Source organism: Saccostrea cucullata, unplaced genomic scaffold, assembly GCF_032062105.1.
Source record: "Saccostrea cucullata isolate Sc308-1 unplaced genomic scaffold, CSIRO_AGI_Scuc_v1 ctg55, whole genome shotgun sequence".
In the NCBI taxonomy this organism is placed as follows: Eukaryota; Metazoa; Mollusca; class Bivalvia; order Ostreida; family Ostreidae; genus Saccostrea; species Saccostrea cuccullata.
Window position 1 is genome coordinate 577,710 of NW_026937638.1, and position 12,093 is coordinate 589,802.

The window sequence follows — 12,093 nt, forward strand, 5'->3', positions numbered from 1 at the left end:
CTACATATAATTATAAATTGTATGATAGATTTTTATTGTCACACGAGAGAGAGAGAGAGAGAGTATAAAGTCTTAACGTACACATTTCACAAGCTGCTAAAAGACCATCTTGATTAAGTGCTAAAAGACCATCTTGATTAAATGAATGTTCATTGCTCAATTCTGTGGTTTACTCTGATGAATTGGTTGATCAGACATTTAATCTAATTTGATTGTTTCACCTTAACAGGTAAAGTCGTCACAGAATGAAACAAGGATGTTTTACAAACAAATTATTCTAACTATCTTAACAATACTGGTCATCTGTGTTTCGATTGTGTGGACACAGTCTCTTCAACTTAACGAGGCATTAGGCGTGGATGATGATAATTTATTAACGTTAGGACTTAACACAACAGGAAATGATGACGACATATTGCCGTCTACGTCCACCAACGACGGCGAGAGTACTGCGGATCCAACGTCTTTTACGACAACAGCTTCTCTTGGGATTCCAATAGACAACACGAACGATGCTTCACAGCCTGTAACTACATCAGAAAGCTCGAATGACGGTACCGTGTCTGTAACGTCAACAGATAGCTCAAAAGATGACCCCCACCTTATAACTACAACAGAAAGCTCAAACGACGCTACCGTGTCTGTAACGTCATCAGACAGCTCAAAAGATGACCCCTACCTTATAACTACAACAGAAAGCTCAAACGACGGTACCGCGCCTATAACGTCATCAGACAGCTCAAAAGATGACCCCCACCTTATAACTACAACAGAAAGCTCAAACGACGACCTTGTGTCAGTAACTACAACAGACAGCTCAAAAGATGACCATCAACTTTGGACTACAACGGATAATTTAAACGATAACCCAACTACTGATCCTCTTAATATATCTACGACGAACAGTTCTTTAATTCTTACTACAGATAAACATGACGACGCAGTTTCTGAGACGCATAATAATACGGATTTTACATCACGTTCGACGCCTTATGTGTCCACTGTTGACAAAGATGCGTTCACGACCAAAACGGACGCGTCTACTGTATCTTCCACACACATCTTCTCATCCAGCCACGTGTCGTCCACGACAGCGACTCCAGACTCAACCACCGCATTCCCATTCTCCAACTCGACATTTATTTTGAGTTCCTCCTCCCCCTCCTCCGACTTCGTGACGGACGCAATAGAAACCTGCGAATTATGCAACTCTAACGGCGCATGCTCACAGAATCAATCGGAATGCCTCTGTCTTCCTGGATTCCTTGGTAAGTTTTTTAGATTAATGTACCTATTTTTATATGCATGATGTAATTAAAAAAATAACATTTCAAACAAAATATTTGTACAAGAAAAAGTTTTTTCCCCTATTCAGCATTCTTTCTTGGTGCTGAGATTTTTTTTTTACACATATAGATTTATCAAACATTATTTTCTCCGTTATTCTATGCTCTCCTATTGTATCAAACTTGATCACATGATCAAGTATGCTGTCTTGTCCCATGATCCCTTGCAGTTTGTTATTGGGGACCCCAATGAAGAAGTGCAATGGATCGTGGGATAAGGCTAAACAGCGTACAGCATATAAACTTGTAACTATTTATAGATTTTGAAAAGCATAGTGACGTGAAGTTTCTAAAAATGGAAATAATCCTCTATAAAATAAGGAAGTACAGACCTTGAATAAGAATTTACTCAAAAGTAAAATATACTATTAATTTTTGCGCATAAATCATAATAAAAATATATACAGTAGTCTTTGAAATTATTATATTTCCTAAATTATTCTATCAGTAAAATGGAAACACAATTAGGACAAATAACTTTAAAAAAAAGAAGAAATCTACATTATGTTTAAAAAGATGACAGAAAACTTGTGGCTTTTTCATATTATTTTCTGAGGTTGGATTTGCTAATTTCTGTTAAAAAAATAATTAAACAAAGTAGGTTTTTCATTCGGTCAATCCATACATATATCGATGTCACAGAAAAGCATATCGACTGACCACCGAGTGCGAGGTCGATATGGTTTTCTGTGAAGCCGATATATCTATGGATCGACCTCATAAAAGTTAAAAGCAAAGAGCGGTAGGAAAAGGCACAATGCCTATACAAGCCCCCCGTATGGTAAAAAAGCTCTCAGTAAAAAATGTAGAATATAAAGTACATATATAAATTAAATGGATGATGGTTCTGTGGTTTGAAGATTTATGAAAGAACAAATGAAACAAGTCGAACGTTTAGCGTGTTCAAGGTCTCGAGCGTTTCTCGATTTTTTTCTTCTAGACTTTAAGAAGTGTTTTAATTTTTATGTAGTATATTGTCCTCTAGAAAAGTCACAACACTAAATTTTTTATTTGAATAAAAAATTGTGGGAAGGCGAAAAAAGTCATGCGTGGTGCTTTGTGTAAAATGTAAGTAAATGAATAAAATTCCTGAAAAATATATAGAAAGCATATAAAACATACACCCACAACATATTTAACCACTTCTCTGTATTAAAATGCTTGAAAACTATTTATGAAATGACTTCGAATTCACTCATACTAAGTAATGCATAATTTTGATTGCAACATTTTGAATTCGTAAGTTTAATTAATACACAAATTAAACGTTTCATTGAAGATAATTTGTAATCATTCCGTGTTTCATATTTCATTCGATTTAAATAAATGAATTTGAGAGAAACCACTGAGAAATATAGTATTGGTCTGAGTTATAAAGAGGTTTTTCTTAATGTTGTCGGCTTGAAATTCTCACCAATAATGGAATAAATTTAGGAAACCGCCAGGTGATGGCGATAAACCGAGACTCAGGAGGGGCATTGTATTGCTTCATCTGTATTGATAAAACATAATTCTATTGGAAAACGATGCCGAGTCTAATTAAAATCATTGTAAAGTATAACTCTTGTTCAGACAAAGTAGAAATGTAAGGGGGGGGGGGTCAGGATACGTCTATAATAGAGGACGAAGAAATGTTGTTTGCGGAAAGTATCTCTTTCACTACAAAATTACAACTGCTTTATTTTTTTACACTTGTGTTTGTGTTTTATTTGAACCGGAGACGTTGCATCTCATAGGTTTACAATAATCATACATAAATACATACATACATAAGATTTGTACAGGCTATACAATAAACGTGTGTTAATTACATAACAAAATCATTTAATTATTATTTAAAACATCATTTCTTAATTGATAAGAAAAATACAAAACTTTACCCAGGTTACATAGTTCTTTACTATTTGTCGAACTCAGTAACTGTACCAATTTAAATACTGATGGTTTTTTAAAATAATAACTCTTGATATATTTAATTCTAAGCTCTTCATATCGAGGACATTTTAATACAAAATGAAATTCGTCCTCTCTCTCATCTGACATACATATTTCACATTTTCTATATTTTCTTTCTATGTTACTGTACCTTCCCCTCTCTATTTTTAAATCATGAGCTGATAGTCTTAAACGATTGATAGGGATTCTATATTTTGAATGTAATGGTTTTCTTAAATAAGTTTGTAATGCAACATTATCCACTAAATGTTGAAATAAACAATATTTAGGAGAATTACAAATTCTTGCCATAATTTCTTGTTTATAACAGTCATACATTCTTTGAAATATAATGTTCAGAGTATTATTATCAATACAATTACTATTATACATGTCAGTTAAACCAAGTTTTTGTAATTCCTTCTTAATGTTTACAATCCATTCATCATTATTTTCAACCATATCTTGTCATAAAGAAATCAGTAATAAAGTAAAAGTCTGTACTGTACCAACATTGGACAAAGAAATATTGTTTGCTGAAAGTTTCTATTTCCCTATAAAATTACGAATGAAACAATCAATATAGTGTCGTGTAGATTCTGTAATTAAGAACGACTGCACTGTACCAATTAAATATACAATGTATGCAGAACTTGATTTTATTTTATTCCATAGCCTGTGGATAAAGTTATCGTCACGTAAGAGAGTGGTAATTCGTCCGTATCGGTGTATTATGACGTAGACATAATGCTAAGAGATTGAAACGGACAGAAAGGATAAAGATAGTGTCGTGCAACTGTTACTTGATTCTATGCTGAATGACTCTGCTGGAATTTTGTTTCATCTGATGATAAAGCCTGACATTTCTTCTTTCATTCTCACATGTATCAAATACATGTAGAAGCTAGACATCTTTTATAATATATCTCATGTGGTTAAGTACAGGAATCCATATCATGAAATGTTATCTGATTTCTAGGATCATACAAAGGGGTAGGGGGAGGGTTACCGGGGTTATCAATTCAGTTAGCCGCGCTTGTCTTCGTGGTCCACTTCAGCCTTTTGTTTTTCCTTTTACAGTTCCTCCATATTCTTATATCCGTACCTTTATCTTCTAGATAACGTAGCTAAATCTTTCTCATCAGATACCAGTGCCTGGCGAAATCCTGTTGAATTGTTATTCACTTCAAGGAAATTTGATTTTTTTCCTTGTCGAGAATATTTTCCATTGCTAGAATTCTGACTCATTTGTTATCTCATCATCGTTTCGTCCTGTTTGACTCTCAAGATCGAAATGTAACATAAAGTGCTGTGTCTTTCACAAAATTGAAAATAATTTTTATATTCATTTTTAGGGCGACAATTAGAAAATGAGAAAAGAAATATTATTCATTTTTAAAAGAAAGTTTTACGACAGTTACATTGTAGATCCGGTTTCATTTTTGCCACTGATTCACATTGTTAAGAGCTTTTCAACTGTGATGCAATTTTGTGATCTGGATGTTAGAACATTTTTACCTCATAAACATTAGAGATTATATAAATCTTTCCTAAATCTTGACTTTCAGCTGTTGGCTGTTAGAAAAAAAATGTTATAAATGGGATGAATCAATCTTCCAAAGAAGAAAGGTACAATATAAATGGACCTTGGGAAGAACATTCATATCTTCTGCTCATGAACTTGTTAGTAACAATGGGTTTTCGACTATTCCTCAGTTTACCTCATATATTCAAGCAAAGATCACACATACACACTGACTTACATGCATTTACACTTTGATGTTCACATCTCGCAGAATAAACAGGGTATATTAGCAACTTTTTAAAAGTAGCGAACGTATAATTTTTTTTTTTATCTTTATTTTGCTAACTAGTGAAGCTAATTGGTCGCATCCATGATACAGACAACTGGTTTTTGGTATAGAGATAATTTTGCAGGTGACAGGTGCGAGTTTGTGGACAATTGTGTCGTCAGTCCGTGCCCCGCAGGAATGGAGTGCGTTCCGTTACCAAACCAGGAATACGACTGTCGAGACGGTAGGAATGGCAAATCTGAGTAAAAGAAATTTTGTTCTGTTTCAGTGTATTTATAAAATATGATATCGACAGGAAAGATCACACAATAAAAAAAATGGTACTAATGGAGATCAAAAACACGGTATACTTGGACTTTATACATTACTTTTATCTTCCATGAATGAGAACCATAGAGATGAATGATCGTAATACATTGACTCAGCCTAACCCACAGTAAATACATCGATTTGCCATCTGTCAGTAACTCCCTATGTTTAATTGTCTGTACTGGTCACTCAGGAATGGGGATGTCCTGTTCATTGTCTTAGGTGTTTTATGGCTCTTAATCGTACTTCTGCCCATGTTAGGCCAGATCGTAATTATAAAAACGTCCATTTTCATCGCCTTTTTATACACCATTAATGATAGTTGTAATCAAACACGATGCCCCAAATATTTCTAGGCGAAACACTATCAAAAATATATGAAAAAATATACCGTGAAATCTAATAATTACTTAACTGAAATATTAAATTTTTTAAAAGGTCCGCTGAGAAGGTTGATGTTGATATTTTTTTGTTTATAGGTAATTCAAACACCTCCGTAGAGCCATCCTGTGCTTTCTGTAACAGAAATGGAGACTGCATCCAAACAAACGACACGGATGTGTACTGCGACTGCTTCCCCCCGTATCAAGGTGAAAAGAATATTTTATGTCACAAATTGTCAGCAGAATCCATGATAAAATAATAATAAACTAAGGGGAGAGGTGTTTAGTGTTTCTGTTGGCAGTGATAAGTTTCAGTGCAATTCAGTTGAAAAGTCTGGGTAGGTATGTTCCTATTTTTAATTGATTAAAGAAAAACACACATTTGTTTGCTTTTAGGAGAGTCTATAAAATTTCCTTTGGATGACTGACAAATGATTTTGGACCTCTAGCTGATTTAAAGGGACCCCTTTAATAAATTAATTACCCTTTTTGATTTTCACCGTGAACAATAGCGTAAGAATAGGAAATAGTGCGAAGTCTAAAGCACCTGTCTACTTTTGTTGGAAAAAAAGAATGAAGTGCTGTCTTTTAATTGTATCCCATCTGTAATTTAGCCCACACTTTGCCTTAAACCTCTCAAACAAGGGTTATTTTATATATAACATGGGAAACTCCACCATCTTTGATTATCAAAATTTTACTGCATTGCCTCCCTTTTTTAAAATTATCATCAGAATTACCATCAGAACTGATGTTTTTGTTGGGTTCCCTCCTGTTGTAACTTTCATACTGTATTAAGATTTATTTCTTGCATTTACTGCCATCAGGTAAATTACAAGAAGGAATATTAGTTTGAACCTTCCATTATAAGTTTGATCCCTTTTATAGATTTCACATTTTAAGTGAATGTCACCAATCAACCCAATTAAGATTATATTGTTTAGAAGTGTGGGGCAAATATGTTAAAAGTTATCGAATATTTCATTCACAAGTATTCCTTTCCTCGAAGTGATAGACAATTAGACATAAACTTTCAGATACACTCGTCCTGTGGGCAAGTCAAAACAAATTTTGATTTTAATGGGAATAGATCGATGGCTTAGTCTTCATAGTTTTGGCAAAGGTGGCTTTTTTATGCCCTCATAATCAAAAATTCAGGGGTTTATAGTTTTTGCACTCTCCGTCTGCCTCAGCCTGACTGTCTTTCTGTCTGCAAAAACTGTAACCTTGCCCTTAATTTTTGATTCGTAAGAGCTATGACTTTCATATTTTACTTGTGTATTCCTTGTGACAAGATCTTCCTTTGGGTCTCACCATATTTCTTCTTTTGACCTTGACATCGGAGTCACTTTTGCACAAAAAAATTAAACTTCAACCTTGGCCGTAACTTTTGACTTCCAAGGACCTTCATATTTCACATACTCCTTGTGACAAGCCCTTTGCTTGGATACCAACAATTTTGACATTGACATTAGAGTTTGACCTACTTTGGAAAAAAAACTAACCTTGGCCATAGGTTTTGAACAGTTGGTGCGAGAGTTTTAATATTTCACATGATTTTTAATGCTTGCATATGAAGTTTTGCATTTTAATTCCAGAGTTATTTTTCACCTTGAAAATTAATCCAGTGCTTTTTATGCTGATCTGGCCCCAAGACCATAAATGGAGAACAGACTTAAGTAAAAATTTAAAACCAGTATAACTTTTGAAAAAACATAGATAATGAAACAAAATTTACATCCTGTATTGGGATTCAAATGTTTTGGAGAATTGCAAATTTTTAAGCAAATATGTCAAGCAAAACTCAAGATATTTAAAAACAAATTTTGACTTAAGTCTATTCTCAGTTTGTTGTCTTGGGCCCTGTGTTTTAAGCAGCAAACTATATCTAAGGCCCTGTTATAGTTTTCAAAGATGCCAAGGAAACAAAACCAAAAAACAACCAAACTGAATCAATAAAAGAAAGGAAAAAACAACACACTTCAAATTTATTTCAGCTTTACATCTTTTGATCAATGTCTCCTGAACCTTAGCTAGGTAAAATGTAAAAACATTGAAATATCGGAATATTCTATGCCAGAAAAAAGTTAACCACAATGAAGAGAGCAAGAGTGCCTTGTGAAAATGGGGCTATAGCATTTCCAAATAGAACCTAATACACATACATCATATTATCTTTCATTTTTTCCTTGGTACTGTTTTGAAACATAGAAGTTTAATTATTGAATTGATGATTTTTATGATGTATACAGGCCCCAGCTGTTGGGATGTGGAGGATTATTGCCAGCTGGGGATGTGTGGCCGCAGAGACAGTCACTGTTATCCCAGCAATACAGACAAAGGCTTCATCTGCAGGAACAGTAAGTGTATACAAAGGAACAGTAAGTGTATACAAAGGAACAGTAAGTGTATACAAAGTAACAGTAAGTGTATACAAAGGAACAGTAAGTGTATACAAAGGAACAGTAAGTGTATACAAAGGAACAGTAAGTGTATACAGAGGAACAGTAAGTGTATACAGAGGGACAGTAAGTGTATACAGAGGAACAGTATGTGTATACAAAGGAACAGTAAGTGTATACAAAGGAACAGTAAGTGTATACAAAGGGACAGTAAGTGTATACAAAGGGACAGTTAGTGTATACAAAGGAACAGTATGTGTATACAAAGGAACAGTAAGTGTATACAAAGGAAAGGTAAGTGTATACAAAGGAACAGTAAGTGTATATAAAGGGACAGTAAGTTTATACAAAGGGACAGTAAGTGTATACAAAGGGACAGTAAGTGTATACAAAGGGACAGTTAGTGTATACAAAGGAACAGTAAGTGTATACAGAGGAAAGGTAAGTGTATACAAAGGAACAGTGAATGTATACAAAGGAACAGTAAGTGTATACAAAGGGACAGTAAGTGTATACAAAGGGACGGTAAGTGTATACAAAGGAACAGTTAGTGTATATAAAGGGAAAGTTAGTGTATACAAAGGAACAGTAAGTGTATACAGAGGAACAGTATGTGTATACAAAGGGACAGTAAGTGTATACAAAGGAACAGTAAGTGTATACAAAGGAACAGTAAGTGTATACAGAGGAACAGTAAGTGTATACAAAGGAACAGTAAGTGTATACAAAGGAACAGTAAGTGTATACAAAGGAACAGTAAGTGTATACAAAGGAACAGTAAGTGTATACAGAGGAACAGTAAGTGTATACAAAGGGACAGTAAGTGTATACAGAGGAACAGTAAGTGTATACAAAGGAACAGTAAGTGTATACAAAGGAACAGTAAGTGTATACAAAGGAACAGTAAGTGTATACAAAGGGACAGTAAGTGTATACAAAGGGACAGTAAGTGTATACAAAGGGTATACACAGGAACAGTAAGTGTATACAAAGGAACAGTAAGTGTATACAAAGTGTATACAAAGGGACATGTGTATACAAAGGAACAGTAAGTGTATACAAAGGTAAGTGTATACAAAGGAACAGTAAGTGTATACAAAGGGACAGTAAGTGTATACAAAGGAACAGTTAGTGTATACAAAGGATCAGTTAGTGTATACAAAGGGACAGTTAGTGTATACAAAGGAACAGTAAGTGTATACAAAGGGACAGTAAGTGTATACAAAGGAACAGTAAGTGTATACAAAGGGACAGTAAGTGTATACAAAGGAACAGTAAGTGTATACAAAGGAACAGTAAGTGTATACAAAGGGACAGTAAGTGTATACAAAGTTACAGTAAGTGTATATAAAGGGACAGTTAGTGTATACAAAGTTACAGTAAGTGTATATAAAGGGACAGTTAGTGTATACAAAGGGACAGTAAGTGTATATAAAGGGACAGTTTGTACAAAGGGACATTGTATATATGTTTTTTTTAATGTATCAAAGGTATACAAAGGAACAGTAAGTGTATAGAAAGGAACAGTAAGTGTATACAAAGGAACAGTTAATGTATACAAAGGAACAGTAAGTGTATATAAAGGGACAGTTAGTGTATACAAAGGGACAGTTAGTGTATACGAAGGGATAAGTGTAGCAGAGCCAAAAAAACATGAAGGATTTATGTGATATATAACTTTAATGATTTTTTTTTAATTAAAGGTACGGTTATAATATATATGATATATATATATATATATATATATAAGATATAGCGAAGTAATTTCATAGGTCCCTGTGACTTCGTTATAACCGAGTTTTTCTGTATATTGAAACTATTTATAGTCATCTATTGCATACTGTAATTCCTGATGCCAATAATATGAACATTTATTAATTTTAATCATTCAAATAAGATTACAATTTGTTTTTTAGAATTCAGATTGAAAATGTGAAAATGATTTTATACATGAATGTTATAGATAATATCATAATGTACAATTTATTTTTATGCTTTCTCTAGTGTTTACATCCGCGGTCACTCTTCGGTACAATGTTTCATGTGACTACTGCTCAGATATCGGGAATTGCATCATAACAAACAGCACAACAAGATGTCAGTGTCCCTATCCATACTTTGGTGAGTACATTTCCTCACTGTTTTTAACTGTAATCCAAATCATTTGAAGTTGTCACTGTTTTTCTATCTAGTTTGTGTGATTTTAATTTGCATGTAATGTACCTGTTTCAGGTGAGAGATGTGAGAGGAATGACCCTTGTCTGGCTGACCCATGTGATACAAATGAATCTTGTATCCGAGTGGAGAATTCCTCAAGGATATGTCTGCCAGGTAGTGTATTGACAACTCAATAGACATGTCTATCAAACAAAATAATAATCCAAAATAGTTCCCTCCCTTTTGCAAATGTTTATGCTATATCAAAACTTCAATTAATAAGCATGTTTAGAAAATTAAATTGCACAGAATAATTGATTTATCATTTCATTTTTAGCCACTGTAAACAATTGTTCCCTTTGCAACTTCCATGGAGACTGCTATAATGATTCAAATTCTCAAAACCAAGGTTGTCGCTGTATTTTCCCATATCATGGTAATTAAACAATTTTTTTTCACTAGCATTTGATCACAAAATGATTTAAAGATTACTTTAGCTGTACTTTTTCATTATTAATAATCTCTTGCAAAATGGGTAGGGCTGGGCAATAATATCGATATTTCAATATATTGCAATACAATGATAAAAAATATCATATCGCAATACGATTTTGTAATATCAATATATTGGCAATATACTTAGATTAAGGAATTTAGTGATTAAATTTAAAAATGGACTTTCGAAAGTTTGTTATTAAGCCAAACAGTAAGACAGAAGTTATTTTGTGGGAACATTTCAGAGCATAACTTAAATGAAATCAACAAGATAGGACCTAATAGTTAATTCTGCATGTAAATTAATGTAAATATAGTAAGAAAATGCCATTTAAGGACAGATGATACAAACAAATTTTATTTTTCTTAATAAGTAATTGAAAAATTATTGTATTTAAAGAGTGTAAATGTTATATTGTAAAATATTTATTTTTAAAAAAAACAAATATTGACAAATCACACTTTAAATTTTTATATATAAACAAATTTCAGAATATGTTTGGTGTTAAAAATGTAATATAAACTTGAAATATAAAATGAATTTTATTAAGAAAAGCAAAAATAGTATGTATAAATTACCCTATATCATATGGGCTGATTTTTACCATTTTGCTTTTCTTCATAAAATTCACCTGGCTTGGTATATTTTTCTAAAGTTTATATTACACTTTTAGCACCAAGTTTACATATTCTGAAATTTATTCTCACCTGTAAACCTTTACTGAGTGTGTTTTATCTATTTTTATAATTTTATTGAAATATTACTAATATTTTCCAAGTCTTTTTCATTTTCCAATTCTTAGGAGAAAAAATAAGAATGTATTTGTAAACTTCAACAGGATTTGTGTCCTTCAAAGATAAAATTTGTTTGTATCATCTGTCCTTAAATTACATTGAAAATATTGCAATACATATTGCAATACAGTTTTGCAATATATGGATAGAAATGGTAGCTGTGCCAATACCCAGCCCTAAAAATGGGAGAATTACCTGAAGATGACATTGAATTGCCCAATACATTCCTATATTGTTTTGTATTATTGAATTCTAATTTGAAGGTGAGCGATGTGAAAGGAATTCAGGATGTAACGAGAGTTGTGGATTAGGCAGTACCTGTGTTCAGATAGGACCTAATCAAACACTGTGTGCCACCAATGGGCAGGGTAAGAAATAAAATCAAGTAATAGTCATTGTATTTAAAGAATGTAAATGTTATATTGATTTAATTTTAAATTTAACTTACATCATTGTT

General features: G+C 33.0%; 1 protein-coding gene across 1 annotated transcript in view; it reads left to right on the forward strand.

Annotated features, from left to right (window-relative positions):
* Positions 1-256: 256 nt before the first annotated feature.
* Positions 257-12,093, forward strand: part of LOC134248529 (fibrillin-1-like) — a 43,051-nt gene continuing 31,214 nt past the window's right edge. Inside the window, exons 1-8 of the mRNA XM_062730919.1 lie at positions 257-1,268; positions 5,220-5,318; positions 5,884-5,994; positions 8,040-8,147; positions 10,194-10,310; positions 10,422-10,520; positions 10,684-10,782; positions 11,900-12,004. Coding sequence (XP_062586903.1) covers positions 257-1,268; positions 5,220-5,318; positions 5,884-5,994; positions 8,040-8,147; positions 10,194-10,310; positions 10,422-10,520; positions 10,684-10,782; positions 11,900-12,004 — 1,750 coding nt within the window. The remainder of the gene's footprint in view (positions 1,269-5,219; positions 5,319-5,883; positions 5,995-8,039; positions 8,148-10,193; positions 10,311-10,421; positions 10,521-10,683; positions 10,783-11,899; positions 12,005-12,093) is intronic.